Genomic DNA, 20,213 nt, shown 5'->3' with positions numbered 1-20,213 from the left:
GTAACCATAGTTAATTACAAATGATTAATAAAACTTAATCATGAATGTAAATAATACTCGAAAATATTATTCGTATAATGTACGTGTGTCACAAAGACGTTTCGGGAATTCACAAGTCAATCGCGGTAACAAGTAAATGTATATAAACAATACATTCAATAAATCACAAGTTTTAATAATAATTATTAATAAATAAACGTTGGAAAATCCAGGGTCGTTACATAATGTGCATAGTAATCGTAATATATTTGGTTCTTTTAACTATAACTTTCAAAATCTAAGAAGATCAAATTAAAATGTTTTTAGAAGTAATATTGAAAATGATATTGCTAACAAATTTAATCCTTGTTTAATCTACTTTTCTTTAAGTAAATTAAAACATTTTAGGGATGTGCCGGTAATGGGGGCTAAAAAAGATTGTGTTTTTAGGGATAAGTTGAAAAATGTTAAATCCGCTTTGAAGTCTTGGAGCAAATGTTCTTTTGGCATGCTTGATAGTGATATAAATGAATTAAAAAACGAAGCTACTGCTTGGGAGATAAAGGCAGAGTCAAATAATCTAAGCGATAGTGAACGGGTTGAATGGCTTGATTGTAGACGTCGTTGGCTTGAGAAGGAAAGTACGAAAGCTAACATGCTCAAAAAAAAAGCTCGTATTCGTTGGACGTTAAAAGGCGATGAAAATTCCAAATATTTCCACGCTTCTATTCGACGAAGGTATAATAAATGCAACATCCGGGGTTTGAATATTAATGGAGTTTGGAACAAAAATCCGGATGATGTCAAAAACGCGGTGTTTGAGCATTTCACAAATTTCTTTAAAAAACCTGTAAGCATCGGACCCGAATTTTTTTCTTGGTCCGAGTCTGACTTGAGATGTGGAAAACTACACAGAGTGAAGTAGAGCACCTTAAGGCAGAATTCAGTGAGCATGAGATTTGGTTAGCGGTTACCGAGTGTGGAAGCACAAAAGCCCCCGGCCCGAATGGTTTTAACCTTATATTTTTTAAGAAATATTGGGATACGATCAAGGGTGAATTAATTGAAGTAGTTTGTGAATTCAGGAGAACCGAGAAAATTTCGGATGGTTACAATGCTTCGTTCATTACTTTGGTACCTAAAAAACTGGAGCCACAACATCTTAATGATTACCGTCCTATTAGTCTCATCGGGAGCTTTTATAAAATAGTCTCGAAACTTTTATCGAATCGTCTCAGGAAAGTTGCCTCGAAACTTGTGGGTTAGGAACAGAGTACGTTCATCAAAGGTAGAAATATCATTGATGGAGCATTAATTGCAAATGAGTCGGTGGATTTTCTTTAAGAAAAAGAAGGTGAGAAGTTTCGTTTTTAAAGTAGATTTTGAAAAGGCTTTCGATAGCCTAAGTTGGGATTTTCTTATGGAAATAATGAGTATCATGGGATTTGGTTCAAAATGGAAAAATTAGATTCTCGAGTGTCTTAGATCGGTAAGTATTTCGGTTCTCGTTAACGGTTCGCCTACTAAGGAATTTAAGCTTGGTAGGGGTGTTCGTCAAGGGGATCCGCTCTCTACTTTTTTGTTCATTCTTGCGGCGGAAGGGTTGAATCTACTTGTAAAGGCTGCTGTGAGGAGTAATCTACTTGAGGGTGTATTGATTGGTAAGGATAAAATTCATATCTCGCACCTTCAATACGCCGACGATGAAATGACCCGTCCTAATCCATCTGGACGTATACATTACAATTGGTTACATCGCGAGGTACTTGACCTCTATATGATACATTTTACAAACATTGCATTCATTTTTAAAAGACAAACTTTCATTACATCGAAAGTTGACGGCGTGCATACCATTTTATAATATATCTAACTATAATTGACTTAGTAATAATCCTGATGAACTCGATGACTCGAATGCAACGTCTTTTGAAATATGTCATGAATGACTCCAAGTAATATCTCTAATATGAGCAAATGCATAGCGGAAGATTTCTTTCATACCTGAGAATAAACATGCTTTCAAGTGTCAACCAAAAGGTTAGTGAGTTCATTAGTTTATCATAATCAATCATTTCCATCATTTTAATAGACCACAAGATTTTCATTTTCAGTTCTCATAAATATACGTCCCATGCATAGAGACAAAAATATCATTCATATGGATTGAACACCTGGTAACCGACATTAACAAGATGCATATATAATATCCCCATCATTCTGGGACACCCATCGGACATGATAAAATCAAAGTACTAAAGCATTCCAAATTCCAGAATGGGGCTTGTTGGGCCCGATAGATCTATCTTTAGGATTCGCGTCAATTAGAGGGTCTGTTCCCTAATTCTTAGGCTACCAAGCTAAAAGGGGCATATTCGGCTTCGATCCATTTAACCATATAATGTAGTTTCAATTACTTGTGTCTATTTCGTAAAACAGTTATAAAAATAGCGCATGTATTCTCTGTCCCAAAAATATATATTGCAAAAGCATTTAAAAAGGGAGCAAATGAAACTCACCATAGTGTATTTTGTTGTAAAAATACATATGACGATATTGAACAATGCAGGGTTTGACCTCGGATTCACGAACCTATATCAATTATATATATTAATATATAATATTAATCAACTAAGTTTATAAATTTTATAATGTATTATGATTAATATCTTTATATATAATTATATTAACACTTATAATAGGTTATTTTATAGATACATAATATATAATTTAATTAATGATATATTAGTTAATATATTAAAATATGATAGTTTGTAGTATTAGTTATATTTATGTTACATGTAATAATTATCTTTTATATATATAAAAAAAATATTTTGTTGTAATAATAATAATAATAATACTAATAATAATAATAATAATAATAATAATAATAATAATAATAATAATAATAATAATAATAATAATAATAATAATAATAATAATAATAAATATATTACTACCTTAAAGTAGAAATCTTCAACAAAATGTTGTTGCCCGGACTCGAACCCGAGACCTCCCGTTTAATGCAAACACTCCCAACCACCGCCCTAGTACTAGTTTTCTGTTTTAATTCATAAACTAAATCCTTTTAACTCGAATGTGCCTATTTCCTTTTTCTTAAAACAAACCCATTTAACTTTGGCAATTTATCATTATCATCTAAGTATGCTCGATCATAAACGCCTTCATCATTATCATCTTTATCCATCTGCTATCCCGACTTATAATCCCCATGGTCATGCATAAACTTACATGAATCACCATGATCATCGTATGATCATCATCATCATGAGTATCATTTTATTATCATCTTAAAACATCTTAACATCATCATGATTAATTCCACCATCAATATTATTATTATTTATGTCTTCACCATCATACATGTATCTCCCATTCGCTAATCTTCATTATAATATTAACCATCATGATCATCATCATCATAACTTAATCATATCATGATCACAGCTTCACAATCATCATTATCATTATGCTTCTCATCATTCGTTGCCTTGTCAACGTAATCATCATCACCAACTTTGAAGTTTTTCCATCATCTTCTTTCATTATTTCCGTCGCCATGATCATGTATCATATGATTTATAACATCCTTTTACTTGATAGAATTTGCTGTAGGGTCTAGATGGCAACAACAAAAATAATAGCCCAAATCCAAAAGCCCAAATATATTTTGCAGTCCACATCTAATTAGTCCATGTATTCTAATTGTTTTCGGTTTATCACTGTAACAATAATTTCGCTGTTAACCTTAATAATAATTACCTTTACGTCTTTCAATCCTAAATAGGAATCGATATTAAGAGGTAGGAACAGAAAGTCATCAACTAATCCACATCACTAACAATCATCATCATCTAATCTATTTAATAAGCATTATATTCGTAAGTGCAAGTGGGGACTGATTTTTATGTCCTACTCGACAGCCACAATGATATTGATAATAGTTTTATACCTTTAAAACTAATTAGTGGTTGTGGTAGGGTTATTGGTTTAGTACATGTCGGCCAAAAAAGAAAAACACGCCAAAGAGATTCAACTCATCATCTTCATCGTGTATCCTCATTATCAAAACAGAAAATGAGTGCAGCTGTGGTGGGTTGTTCGATAGCACAAGAAGTTGGAATATCGTATTAATTCGCAGTAGCAGGAAAAATAATAATAATAATAATAATAATAATAATAATAATAATAATAATAATAATAATAATAATAATAATAATAATAATAATAATATGAAGATGGTGTTTGGGTTGATTTGATGTTGTTTGAAGGCTGCAAAAACAGAAAAACCTGATAGCGTAACAGTAGTAGCAGTTAACAATTGTTGTAGCAGCGAATTGCAGAGAAATTGAAACAGTTACTATAGTAGTTGCAGGTGTGTCATAACTAAAGCTAGCAGGTGATGGTGGTGTGGTTGTAGGGTGATTTCAACGATACAACAGGTCAGTGTGGGTGGTTCTTGGCATTCGTCGACAACAGAAACAGTAGGATAGCAGCTGAATTAATATGTAAATGGTGGTGATGGTTGTTAATGATTGATACAAAGCAAGGTGATAGATGGTTGTTAATACGGGTTGTGGGTTCGCGATGAAAGGTAGTGATCACGATGGGTAGTGGTTTACGGTGTTCTAACAAGAAAGTGATGCATAAACAATCGGTTAATAGCAGTGGTTATATCAAGGGTTAGGGTTGGTGAAGTAGAAGAAGATAAATGGGTTTTATGATCATGGTTCACATTGATCTATTTCATATAGTAAATATTTGACAGCTAACAACCTAGAATATTATATTATATTTTATTAATAATTCATATGCTTTTTCATGAGGACAAAAAGAGAGAAACAAAATAAATAAATAGTATAGATAGTGATTGGAAACAACTTTCGTACGATTGATGATCCTGATATCTGATAATTTTCGTTTCCATCTGATTATCACTGATTTAGAAGTATATTTGTATTAATAATTTAATACAGATAATTATTTATTAAAAATACTAATAATAATATTTATATAAATAATAATAATATTAATAACAATAATACTACTACTAATATTTAAGAATAGTGATATTAATAATATTAAATAAAATTGATTATGAAACATATAACTATGATAATAACAATAATACTAGTAATAATAATAATATTACTAATAATCAATATATGATACATGTATTAGTCATATTAGCTAATAATATCTAAATTACAACTAAATAATACTTTTAATCATTCTTATAGTAATATTTATATTTTAAGTATTTATTTTGATAATCATTACATTAAATTTATTAAAATTCTAATATCTAGTATTTATTAATATTATTATTATTGATATTAATGAAATTAGTAATAATAATATTTGTCATAACAATTATATTTTTAACCCACAGTTACTTTTAATATAGTTATATTATAATTCACTACTTATGTAATGTCTACTAATTATATACATATATTTAATATTTATATGTTTTAATACATTACAATATATATACAATCATCAATTATATAGAAATCATATTCATATATATATATTCATTTTAACAAACTTATTGTCTTGCTTATTATTTTACTTATTTGTTATTATTTCAAATTATTATATATACTTTTGTTTATATTTAATTATATACATATATATATGTGTATATATTTGTTTTTACTTACACACAATTGTTCGTGAATTGTTGGAAATAGTCACAGGATATATGATATCGGTTCAGACTTTCTAAGACTCAATATTACAGATTTGCTTATCGTGTCAGAATTTTATAAAGATTAAGTTTAAATTTGGTCGGAAATTTCTGGGTCGTCACAGACGACACTATCTTTTTCGGGTCTTGGAGTGAGGGCAATATTGATAACCTCATGTCGCTTCTCAAGTGCTTTGAACTCACTTCGGGGCTAAAGGTTAACTACAACAAAAGTAATATGTTTGGGAATGGTGTAGAGGGTAATATTGTCGAAAGCATGGCTTCACTTTTCGGGTGCAAGGTCGGGTGCTTCCCTTTTAAATATCTTGGGCTTCCGATTAGTGCTAACATGAGCAAGTATGATAGTTGGAAACCGGTCATTGAGAAATTCGAGAAACGGTTGTCAGATTGGAAAGCGTGTTCGGTGTCGTTTGGTGGTCGTTTGACTCTCATTAATTCGGTTCTTAATAGCTTACCGTTGTACTACTTCTCACTCTTCCGTGCTCCGCCATGTGTGCTTAAAAAACTTGAGAGTGTAAGAAGGTCATTTTTTTAGGCAGGACGGGAATTGAGTCAAAAATTGCGTGGGTCAAATAGGATGAGGTTATCCGTCCTTTCGAGGAAGGAGGCCTAAATTTGGGGTCTTTAAAAAATAAAAACCTAGCTTTGATCGGCAAGTGGTGGTGGAGGGACATGTCCGAAACCAACTCCTTGTGGGTCAAAGTTATTTCGAGTATATATGGGTCATCGGGTCATTTGGGTGCGGGTGGGTATTTTTATATTCATTCTTCTCGTAATACTACTTGGCTAAACATTGTGAAGGTCTGAGAATACATCGATTCTCTTGACATTAATTTCAGGAACTCCTTTATCAAGAAGATTGCCGACAGGCGTTCCACCTCATTTTGGAACGATCCGTGGCTTATCAGTGAGCCGTTAAAAGATAAATTCCCAAGATTTGCAAGATTGGATTCATGCTCAAATGCTAAAGTCAGCGATAGAGTGATTCAGGATGGTGAAAATATCTGCTTTTGTGGATCCTGGGTTTGTGAGCCGAGAGGCAGAAACATCAGCGATTTGGACCATTTAAAAAGGTTACTGGATCAGTTTCAGGGGTACGGGAGTAATGAAGATTCATGGGTTTGGAAATTGTCTTCAAAAGGAACCTTCTCAACAAAAGAACTTACAGGTATTATTAATTCTATAACTATTAGCGTTAATAATATTTGTATCGAAACCTTGCGGAATAATTTTGTTCCAAAAAAAGTGGAAGTTTTCGTTTAGAGAGCGAGTATGATGACCCGGAAAATTCCGCAATTATTAAATTAATTACACGGTAAAATGTTTCCGACACAATAAGCGAACCTATTATGCTGAATCTTAAAACCTTTTGAACTAGTTTACACGTTCAAGTAACCTTTGAACATTCTCGATGATTCACGAACAACAATTTATAAATGGATTTATAAATGGATATATAAATATATATATATATATATATATATATATATATATATATATATATATATATATATATCACTTCCCAAATTTAATTTTTATTTTTATATAAATATTAATATGAAACATGATACGTTAATGGAAATCTACATCAATTACACCCTTTAAACTATAGCATTTAAATATCATATACCAATTAATTGGAGTAGATATTATAATATCATTAAAGTTATGTCGACAACTTGACAAATAACAACTCACGGACTAATGAACTTGTGATTTTAACTTGGACTAAAATGAGATTTTTATTTCACACGTGTAAAAGAGATAGGCATATATAAGCATATACCTATTACATCGGCACATATGACCAAAGTATGGTGGCCAACTTGTCTTTTATATTTACACATTTATTATTATTATTATTATCTAATAGATTATTAATATTTATTATTTGTATAGAGCATACATAAGCTCTACCCATGAAACCTGTGAACAAAAATTATTGTCAAGAAAAAAAAAGAAAAAAATAATAATAAAAATTATTTTGGGATGTGAGCTAGATAGTGACTACATTGTCACGATTATTTTTTTATTTATTATTTACTATATTTAAATTATTTTTATTATTATTATTATTATTATTATTATTATTATTATTATTATTATTATTATTATTATTATTATTATTATTATTATTATTATTATTATTATTATTATTATTATTATTATTATTATTATTATTATTATTATTAATTTTGGTTTGAAAACAAGTTCATATTTTTGTCAAGACTCAACAAGCTAGATCCCATTATGATGAGTCTCGCTAGATATTTTAACAAGTGGAAAATTTTTTTTTCTCTTTTCTTCCATGTTATAACACCACTACACACACGTAAAAGCAAAATATACTTCATATCATATTTTTCCTTCTCTCATACACACGTTCATACTCCGCATCATGTTATATTTTTTTTACATTTCAAAGTATTGATTATAATATACTACAATACTACGACGGGGATATACTCGGGTGATTTCAAAACGAATTTTCAAACCAGTTTAAAACTAAGGAAACAAGGGTATCGTTCGTGAATCCAAGACCAACCATACAATCATCTACTATCATTACGTCTACGCAATTTACCTACAATATTGAATCTCAATATTGAACAAGTGAGTTTATAGATCCATTTTTAAATGCTTTAAATATTTTTGGGCTGAGAATACATGCACTTTATTTTATACGCAATGGGCACAAGTACATACTTAATTCTACACTGAGTTTAAACCAAAAATCCCTTAGCTTTGGTAACTAGTAACTGCCAGTACATATGATATGGACTGGTGGGCGCAAGTAATTGTATACGGATCCATAGGGCTTGGCATCCCCGTTCGAGCTAGAGCGCTAGCCTTTTAATGGACGTATGTTACTTGAGATTACGATACGTTGGTTTGCGTGTATTAAAACAACAAGGGTAATTATTATTATAGCGTTAAGTTTAGTTACCAGGGTGCTCTGTTACGTAGAATCTATTGATAAACTTTTGATGAAATCTTGTGGCCATCTTATTATACTTACTCGAGTAGTAAAATCTATAACTCACCAACATTCGTGTTGACCTTTTTAGAATGTTTTATTCTCAGGTCCTTAGACTGCTTCCGATGTGATGTGCTTGTTGCCTGCATGGAGTCTCTCATGCTTTGTATAAAATTTATTGCATTCAAAACAAAACTACGTTGTGTAATAAATAATTTGACTGTGATGTCAACCTGTAAAATAAAGACTTATGTATTTTGGGGATTTTCTTATATTTAAACACTCGCCCACATGTTTATAACTTTCTATGTTTAGAAAGTCACTTATTTTAATGAATGTAATATTTTATCAAACGTATCATATAGAGGTCAAAACCTCACCGTGGAATCAATGATTAACGTACAGCGTCAATAGCGATTTGACGGGTCGTTACAGTTGGTATCAGAGCTTGAGGTCATAGGGAACCAGAATTTGCATTAATGTGTTTAACTGATAATTGTTAGGATGCATTAGTGAGTCTGGACTATGACCATATCCGTTTTTATCGATTTTTGTTTATCATTTTGTCAAAAACATTATGTGTGATATATTTATATGCTAACGTAATTGTTGTTTCAATTATGTGATAGATGACTTCTTCTAATCCTATCATTTTGTATAACTCAGAATTGGACACTGAATCTATTCTCTCCACAACTAAAAAGGGTGTTCCAATATCTATTAAAGAAGAAATTGTGTTAGCCGGGGAATCTCAACTCCCGGTAAACCCAGAGGAGGTCCCAGCTCCACCCAGCCCTAGTTTCCTGGAGCCACAGTATCATTTCGATGGTACCGTGATCCCTAGAATAAACGAGGGCTGTCCATTTCTTAACGAACATGGACACTGGGCCAGATACACCGCCGACGGGCGGGTTGTGCCGATTACGCCTGGTAGATATCGGATCATGACCACCGACCGAACATATTCTCTTACACATGACTCAGACAGTTCATTAGAGGAGATCAGTGAGGAGGAGGAGGAAGTAGAGGAGATTACTGAAAAAGAAGTTAACAAAGGAAAGGAAACTGTAGTCACCAACCCAGAATTGCCGAATCCGAAAATTAATAAAGTAATTGTTGCTCCTGACATTGCTACCCCTAGTCACCCTTGTCTTACCAACACTATTGAGGTATCAAGTACCTCAGAACCCCGACAAAAATATAAAAGTACTGCTCGAATAAGCGTTATTCCAGTACCTGATAACATGAAGCCTCGCCGCTTTTAAAAACCATTTCCGCTACGACATCATTTCACGCATCGTATAATATTAATTAGTGTGCTTTACTCTACATATGTTTTATATAAAATAAACTTATGTGAATAAATGGTATTGTATCATTGTACCATAATGCATTAAAGAATAAAGCGTGAAATGATAATGCATTCGTTTTTCATAATAGAATATTATTTGAACGGTAGTAGTTAATTGTTGTACTAAGCTATTAAGTATGAACTTTAACGGGTAGGTAATACCCTAGAGATAATTATAAAACGTTAATAAGAAGAAAAGGCTTTTATAATAATTGGTTCATACCTATAATATGCTACAATTAACTATTGACTACTTATTATACCTATAATATTCTATATGATTAAATTATCTCTATTGTGTTTATTGAAGAAACATGTCTCAAATGTAGGATGCTGAGTTTGAGGAACTAGTCGAGAAACGTGTGAATGAAAGAATTGCAGCAGCCGAAGCAGTAGCCAAAGCAGCAGCCATAAATACAAACTCACGAAATGAATGCTCATACAAAACTTTTCAAGCATGCAAACCACAGATGTTTAGTGGAACTGAGGGACCAGTCGGTCTAACCTGATGGTTCGAAAAGATGGAGTCCGTTTTCAAAATCAGTAATTGTGCGGATGGAGACAAGTCAAAGTATGCTTCGTGCACGTTGCAAGACGGTGCACTTACTTGGTGGAACAATTATGCTAAAGCAGAAGGAGTAGATACGGCATACGATATCTCTTGGGAAGAATTGAAAAAGATGTTAATCGAGGAATATTGTCCTCGAAACGAGATCAGAAAAATGGAATCTGAGTTATGTAATCTGAAGGTTGTCGGTGCGAAACTCAATAACTATGAAAAGTGTTTCATGGAACTAGCCTTGTTGTGTCCCGAATTAGTGCCAAACGAGAAACGAAAGATAGAGATGTATATTGACGGTTTGTCGATCAATATCAAAGGAAATGTTACATCATCCAAACTGAATACAATGCAGGAAGCCATGAGAATGGCACACCAACTTATGGACCAGATCACGGAGAGTTCGATTAAGGCACCAATTACCGAAGTCAAGATAACTGAAGGAAAGAGGAAATGGGAAGACTATAAGGGCAAAAGTACTCACCTGAAGAGGCGAGAGACTTTTAAAGGTAAACAAGATGGGGCAACTGCTAGTCCAAACTATAAGGGACCCCATCCGTTTTGCAAAAGATGTTACACCCATCATTCAGGTTATTGCCAGGTGGTCTGTGATAAGTGCAACAAGAAAGGACATGTGGCGAAATATTATTATACCACCGTTTATGTAGTAAAGACAAAACCGACCGATGTCAAGAAATGTTTTGGATGCGGGAAGTCTGGTCACTTTATAAATCAATGCCCTGATAAGGAGAAGAATAAAGAACCCGCACGTGGGAGTTTATTTAACATTAATGTCAGCGAAGCACGTGAGGACCCTGATCTTGTTACGGGTACGTTTACCGTTAATAATCAACTAGCTTCTATTATGTTTGATACGGGTACTGATAGAAGTTATATGTGTAAAGACTTTAGCTCTAAACTGAAATGTGCATCATTGCCTCTAGACGATAAATATACTATTGAATTAGCTAATGGTAAAATGATAAAAGCCGATAAAATTTGCCATGGTTGCGAAATAAATCTCGGTGGTGAAACCTTCAAAATCGATTTGATACCCGTAGAATTAGGAAGTTTTGACGTAATCGTTGGCATGGACTGGATGTCCAAAATAGGAGCAGAAGTTGTTTGCGCTGAGAAAGCGATCCGCATCCCTCGAAAGGATGAAACGTCATTAATGATTTATGGGGTGAAGAGCAACTCGAAGCTAAACCTTATCAGCTGTATGAAGGCCCATAAACTTATAAGAAAAAGTTGTTATGCTATTCTGGCACACGTGAAGAAGATCAATACCAAAGAAAGAAGCATTGATGACGTGCCGGTTGTAAGAGAATATCTCGAAGTATTTCCAAAGAATTACCAGGGCAACCTCCACACAGATGTGTAGAATTCCAGATTGATCTCGTACCAGGAGTTGCACCTGTAGCCCGATCCCCATATAGACTTGCACCTTCCGAAATGCAAGAATTGCAAAGCCAATTACAAGAATTATCGGACCGTGGATTTATTCGCCCCAGTTTTTCACCTTGGGGTGCTCCTATACTGTTCGTCAAGAAGAAGGATGGATCTATGAGGATGTGCATAGATTATCGGGAATTAAACAAATTAACGATCAAGAATCGCTACCCATTACTGAGGATTGATGATGTGATGACCCTGAACTTTCTGACCAAATTTAAACTTAATCTTTAACGTTTCCGACACGATATGCAAAGTCTGTAAAGTTGAATCTCAAAATTCTTGAACTATTCAATTACCCTTCGATTGTTCTCAACGATTCGCGAACAATTATATGTAAATAGATACCTAATATAATTTGAAAACGTAACAAAGTGTGGAGTATATGATACTGTGCATTAAACTTATTGGTTTGATTATCTGATTTATATATTTAACTACGAAGTTAAAAGATTATGCCAAATGATTGAATGAAAAGATATTTATTGAGTCCCTTAAGGATTATGATATTATTAAGGGTCTCTGTTGTGAGGTCCACGTTGATTTGGGAAATCATTCATGTTTAACGGTATTCGAAATTAATGGTAAAGTGTTTGTTTAAATTACGTAATTTGGACACATACAATATTAAGGAATATTAACTGTTAGAATTAGATATATGAATAACTTGCAAAATGTATTTTAAAACGTGTTTATATATATTAGATATATTTGATTTCAAATTAATTAAGGAAACGATTGTTACGCTCTCTTATGGATTCGATTGAAATTTAGATATGTCATATAGTACATAAAGAAGTAATAAACGCTAGTACATAAATGAACTACTTAGTTAAGTTTTAAAATAAAAACGTGATATGATATAATAAATTTGAGATTAATTTAATTATAAAACGTTTTGAGTAAAAAGGATACTATTATATATATATATATATATATATATATATATATATATATATATATATATATATATATATATATATATATATATATATATATATATATATATATATATATATATATATATGTAACGAGGCGATAATTTATAGAAGTAAATGACCAAAACACTCGAAAGTTTAAGATACACTTTGAGCGATATAGTTTATGGATAATTTAAGGCTTTATTTTGACAAATGTACGTGACACGAAACGTAAAATGCAAGTTTTCTAAATGTACGAAAGGACATTCGAAAAACCAGAACCGGGACATAAGTCGAGTGACGACGTACGACTTATCGGAGCAAAAGTTACAAGTCCACTACGCACGGGAATAAAATATAATATATAATTAATTAATTTAAATTATATATATTATATATATTATTATTAAATTATGTCGACAAACAAAAAGTTAAAACAATGTGAGCTGGATGAGAGGGCCATGCGATCGCATGGCCTTGATGCCCAAAAACCATGCGATCGCATGGTGGGCTGGGACAAGTCAGATAGTATAAAACGCGAAGCCAGTGATCAAATTCAATTCATATCTATCTCTCTGCTTTCCATATTTATATTTAAATTTATATTATTATTATTATTATTATTATTATTATTATTATTATTATTATTATTATTATTATTATTATTATTATTATTATTATTATTATTAAGATTAATATTGTTATTAATCTTATTATTATTATTAATATTAATTAGTATTAAACATAAAATACTACGACGAGGTTATAAGCGTGTCACTTTCAAAATGATTTTCAAGCGGGATAGAGCTAAGGAAATTATGGGTTATTGCCAAGGAGGTTATGGGTAATGTTCAGGGGTATCTTTATGAATCAAACCTAGTGTTTATTATCTCCGTTACATCTACGTACTTTCCTACAATATTGAATCTCAACTGAATTATGATATGATCAACTGAATTAAAAGATATGATCAACTGAATTATGATTGACGTTAATTGAAATTGCTTTTAAATCTGCAATTAAGATTTAAACAACTTGTTTACGAGATTGATAAAGTGGATTTTTAAATATTAACAACCGAGTAAATGAATCCTTATATAAGGTACGTCTCGTTTTGTTGAACTATTGTCAAAATTGACTTTTTGAAACGACTACGGATAACTTTTGTATGTCGGTCTCGAGCAATAGGATTGTGATACACTATGACTTGACCTAGCTTGATAGACATTTTTTGACCAACATATGTTCTCTAGGTTGAGATCTACGATTATTTGATATTCCGAGTTTCGGTCACATTACGATGAACAACTTTATGTGCTGCTAATATGAGTTTCATTTGCTCCCTTTTTAATTGCTTTCGCAATATATATTTTTGGGCTGAGAATACATGCACTTTACTTTAAACGCAATGGATACATGTATATACTAAATTCTACACTGAGTTTGAACCGAAAATCCCTTAGCTTTGGTAACTAGTAACTGCCAGTTATAAGAACTGGTGGGCGCGAGTAGTTGTATATGGATCCATAGGGCTTGACATCCCTGTCTGTTCCAGATATAGAAACCCTAGCCTGAACTATAAAACAGACGTATGCTATTTGAGTTTAGTACACGTTGGTTTGCGTGTATTGTACATGTTGGTTGCATGTATGTTAAAACAGGGGTACTTATTATATATACGTTAAGTTTAGTTACCAGGGTGCTCTGTTACGTAGAATCTATTGACAAACTTTTGATAAACGTTTCTGGATGAAATAACTGAAATCTTGTGATCCACTTTTATATACAGATTATGCGAAACACTAAAACTATGAACTCACCAACATTTGTGTTGACACTTGTTAGCATGTTTATTCTCAGGTTCCTAGAAGTCTTCCGCTGTTTGCTTATATGTTAGACAAGCTATGTGCATGGTGTAGTGACCCGAACTTTTCCATGTTTATATATATATTAAATGAAATTTTTATTTACATGATTAAGTGTTTCCAACATGTTAAGCAATCAAACTTGTTAAGACTTGATTAATTGAAATAGGTTTCATATAGACAATTGACCACCCAAGTTGACCGGTGATTCACGAACGTTAAAACTTGTAAAAACTATACGATGACATATATATGGTTATATATATAGTTAACATGATTTTATTATAAGTATGTATCTCATTAGGTATTTTAACAATGAGTTATATACATAAAAATGTGACTATTAATTTAAGAAACTCGAAAACGATATATATAACGATTATCGTTATAACAACGTCTTACTAGGTACATATGAATCATATTAAGATATTGATACACTTGGTTAATTATGTTAAATGATAAGTAAATATATTATTAAGTGTATTAACAATGAAATACATATGTAAAAATAAGACTACTAACTTAATGATTTCGAAACGAGACATATATGTAACGATTATCGTTGTAACGACATTTAACTGTATATATATCATACTAAGATATATTATATATCATAATATCATGATAATATAACAATTTAACATCTCATTTGTTATAATAAATAATGGGTTAACAACATTCAACAAGATCGTTAACCTAAAGGTTTCAAAACAACATTTACATGTAACGACTAACGATGACTTAACGACTCAGTTAAAATGTATATACATGTAGTGTTTTAATATGTATTCATACACTTTTGAAAGACTTCAAGACACTTATCAAAATACTTCTACTTAATAAAAATGCTTACAATTACATCCTCGTTCAGTTTCATCAACAATTCTACTCGTATGCACCCGTATTCGTACTCATACAATACACAGCGTTTAGATGTATGTACTATTGGTATATACACTCCAATGATCAGCTCTTAGCAGCCCATGTGAGTCACCTAACACATGTGGGAACCAGCATAAAATATCTCATAAAATTACAAAAATATGAGTAATCATTCATGACTTATTTACATGAAAACAAAATTACATATCCTTTATATCTAATCCATACACCAACGACCAAAAACACCTACAAACACTTTCATTCTTCAATTTTCTTTATCTAATTAATCTCTCTCAAGTTCTATCTTCAAGTTCTAAGTGTTCTTCATAAATTCCATAAGTTCTAGTTTCATAAAATCAAGAATACTTCCAAGATTGCAAGTTTACTTCCAAGTTTTCTAAATCCCTTCCAAGTAATCATCCAAGATCAAGAAACCTTTGTTAATTACAGTAGGTTATCTTTCTAATACAAGGTAATAATCATATTCAAACTTTAATTCAATTTCTATAACTATAACAATCTTATTTCGAGTGGAAATCTTACTTGAAATTGTTTTCGTGTCATGATTCTGCTTCAAGAACTTTCAAGCCATCCAAGGATCCTTTGAAGCTAGATCTATTTTTCTCATTTCCAGTAAGTTTATCCAAGGAACTTGAGGTAGTAATGATTTTCATAACATCATTCTATTAATACATATAAAGCTATCTTATTCGAAGGTTTAAACTTGTAATTACTAGAACATGGTTTAGTTAATTCTAAACTTGTTCGCAAATAAAAGTTAATCCTTCTAACTTGACTTTTAAAATCAACTAAACACATGTTCTATATCTATATGATATGCTAACTTAATGATTTAATACCTGGAAACACGAAAAACACCGTAAAACCGGATTTACGCCGTCGTAGTAACACCGAGGGCTGTTTTGGGTTAGTTAATTAAAAACTATGATAAACTTTGATTTAAAAGTTGTTATTCTGGGAAAATGATTTTTATTATGAACATGAAACTATATCCAAAAATTATGGTTAAACTCAAAGTGGAAGTACGTTTTCTAAAATGGTCATCTAGACGTCGTTCTTTCGACTGAAATGACTACCTTTACAAAAATGACTTGTAACTTATTTTTCCGACTATAAACCTATACTTTTTCTATTTATATTCATAAAATAGAGTTCAATATCAAACCATAGCAATTTGATTCACTCAAAACGGATTTAAAATGAAGAAGTTATGGGTAAAACAAGATTGGATAATTTTTCTCATTTTAGCTACGTGAAAATTGGTAACAAATCTATTCCAACCATAACTTAATCAACTTGTATTGTATATTATGTAATCTTGAGATACCATAGACACGTATACAATGTTTCGACCTATCATGTCGACACATCTATATATATTTTGGAACAACCATAGACACTCTATATGTGAATGTTGGAGTTAGCTATACAGGGTTGAGGTTGATTCCAAAATATATATAGTTTGAGTTGTGATCAATACTGAGATACGTATACACTGGGTCGTGGATTGATTCAAGATAATATTTATCGATTTATTTCTGTACATCTAACTGTGGACAACTAGTTGTAGGTTACTAACGAGGACAGTTGACTTAATAAACTTAAAACATCAAAATATATTAAAAGTGTTGTAAATATATTTTGAACATACTTTGATATATATGTATATATTGTATAGGTTCATGAATCCACCAGAGCGTTGGTCTTAGAGAACCAGAAATTTGCATTAGTGTGTCTTATCGAGTTTGTTAGGATGCATTAGTGAGTCTGAACTTCGACCGTGTTTTCTTTAAAAATGATTGCTTAACATTTTTGTTGGAAACTATATATTATTAACCTGTATATATTATGTGATATATTAATCTCTTAACATGTTTGATATTGTGTGATAATTGTCTACCTCTAGCACAAATCCCATTGACTCACCTAATAATAACGAAGAGTCGAATATATATTGGACTGATTCACAAGTTCCCGAAGAAGAACCGGAAGAAGAATCAGAACCGGAAGAAGAATCAGAACCGGAAGAGGAGGAACCGGAGGAGGAAATAGAACCGGTGGGGGAAATAATAAAACGGTTAAGTAAAAGAAAATCCTCAACCAACCGACCAAGGTTAATTATGGTTAATGGTGTTTCCGCCAAGGAAGCAAAATATTGGGAGGATTACCAATTCTCCGATGAATCGGATTCCGACGAGAATTCCGATGATGTTATAGAAATTACCCCAACTGAATTTAAAAAGGCAAAAGAAAATAATAAGGGAAAGGGCATAAAAATAGAGAAATCTAATTCCAACCCCGATGAACTTTATATGTATCGTCAACCCCCGAAGCCCTTAAGTTGTAACAATGACCCGGGAACCTCTAAACCACCAGGTTTTTCTAAACCGTTGTGGAAAACGACAGCTCGTATTAGGGGAACATCATATATCCCTAGAAACTTGGCAAAACGAACCAAAACTGAAGAAGAAGAAACGAGCGAGTCGGAATAAGATAGTTGTATTCGTGTGGTGTAATATATGTAATATAGTGTGCTTATGCTTTATGATATATGTAAAAATTGCTTGTATTAATAAGTATTTTTTTTATGAATCTAACTCTTGTCTATTTTACAGTATAAAAACACAAAATGGATAGACAACCCAATATTTTAAGAGACCTACCCGGAGACATGATTGATGAAATCTTGTCTAGAGTCGATCAGAATTCTTCGGCACAACTATTTACGGCGAAATCAGTTTGTAAGACATTCGAAGAACGTTCCAAGAATGTCTTGGTTTATAAGAGACTTTCGTTTGAAAGATGGGGGATATCACATTGGGAAACCTATAAGTTACGATGTGTTTACTTTGACGCATATATTGTGGGGAACCCAAATGCTATTTTACGCAACGGGTTAAGAAATTATTTTGACTCAATGTATCCGAATATAGGACTTCATGATTTAGAAAAAGCGGCTAACATGCAACATAAAGAAGCATGCTATGCTTACGGGTTAGTAATGTTCGAATCTCACCAAAGTGAGAAAAAGAACATCGGGCTACAACTATTAAAAAAAACGTTCCCACAAGTGACGGAGTCGGTAATTGGGGTAAGAAATGAGGTTTTTAGGTTATTACGAGACTGTTGGTCATTACGTAACCCTCGTCCCTTTGACGACGTTACAACACGCTGTCTTATCAACGGCCATAACGGTTATGTTCCACAAGACCAAGGATGGGAAGTAGTCCTAGTAAAACCAGAATGCATGACTTGTTTCTGGACGTATGAATTACGTGTCTTTATTGCCTTTGCTGAACGACTTGTGTACTAGCTAGAATTATCTTCACAAATATCTTGTATCAAAGTTATTGTGTGCTATATTTCATGCTTTATGTAAAATAAGCGGTATTGTAAGTTTGTAAAATATTGTATAAAAGTTTGAACGCGAAATATTATTATAATCAGTTTTTCATATAGTATTGTAGTAGTTGAATTGTATATTAGCTACTAAGTATGAACTTAACGGGTAGGTACTACCCGAATTTAAACTTATAAAACGCTAATATGAAGAAAAAGCTTTTATAAATGAGTTCATATTATGCTACGAAATACTATTAACTACTCTTAATATTCTGTATGATTAACTTGTTCCATTTGACTATTTTGAAGGAAATGGCACCGACTACTCGACACACCGTGAATATGAATGAAGAGGAATTCCGTACTTTTCTAGCTTCAAACATAGCCGCAGTACAGGCTGCGCTACATACCAACAATAACCTTGGATCTAGCAGTACAGGAAATCGTGTAGGATGCACCTACAAAGAATTCACTGCCTGCAAACCTTTGGAATTTGATGGAACCGAAGGACCTATCGGATTGAAACGGTGGACCGAGAAGGTCGAATCGGTGTTTGCCATAAGTAAGTGTACTGAAGAGGACAAAGTGAAGTACGCTTCGCATACCTTCACAGGTTCTGCGTTAACATGGTAGAATACCTTTCTAGAGCAAGTGGGACAAGATGATGCGTACGCACTACCGTGGTCAGCATTCAAGCACTTGATGAACGAGAAGTACCGTCCCAGAACCGAGGTCAATAAGCTCAAGACAGAACTTAGAGGGTTACGAACCCAAGGATTTGATATTACCACGTACGAAAGACGATTCACAGAATTGTGCCTATTATGTCCGGGAGCGTTCGAAGATGAGGTAGAGAAGATCGACGCGTTTGTGAAAGGATTACCGAAAATAATCCAAGAAGATATAAGTTCACACGAGCCCGCCTCCATACAACAGGCATGTAGAATGGCTCACAAACTAGTGAACCAGATTGAGGAAAGAATTAAAGAATAGGCGGCTGAAGAGGCCAATGTGAAGCAAGTCAAAAGAAAGTGGGAGGAAAACGGTGATAAGAATCAGCAATACAACAACAACAGCAATTACAATGATAATCGCAACAATTATCCCAACAATCGCAATATCAAT

General features: G+C 32.5%; 1 protein-coding gene across 1 annotated transcript in view; it reads left to right on the top strand.

The window, feature by feature from the left end:
* The first annotated feature begins 400 nt into the window (after positions 1 to 400).
* Positions 401 to 20,213, top strand: part of LOC139843132 (uncharacterized) — a 41,325-nt gene continuing 21,512 nt past the window's right edge. The window contains exons 1-5 of the mRNA XM_071833205.1: positions 401 to 829; positions 895 to 1,113; positions 1,448 to 1,640; positions 5,821 to 6,238; positions 6,556 to 6,884. Coding sequence (XP_071689306.1) covers positions 401 to 829; positions 895 to 1,113; positions 1,448 to 1,640; positions 5,821 to 6,238; positions 6,556 to 6,884 — 1,588 coding nt within the window. The remainder of the gene's footprint in view (positions 830 to 894; positions 1,114 to 1,447; positions 1,641 to 5,820; positions 6,239 to 6,555; positions 6,885 to 20,213) is intronic.

This window comes from Rutidosis leptorrhynchoides, chromosome 4 (assembly GCF_046630445.1).
Source record: "Rutidosis leptorrhynchoides isolate AG116_Rl617_1_P2 chromosome 4, CSIRO_AGI_Rlap_v1, whole genome shotgun sequence".
Classification (NCBI taxonomy): domain Eukaryota; kingdom Viridiplantae; phylum Streptophyta; class Magnoliopsida; order Asterales; family Asteraceae; genus Rutidosis; species Rutidosis leptorrhynchoides.
The sequence above is the reverse complement of the archived record's forward strand: the minus strand, read 5'-3'. Positions and strand labels throughout refer to the sequence as shown.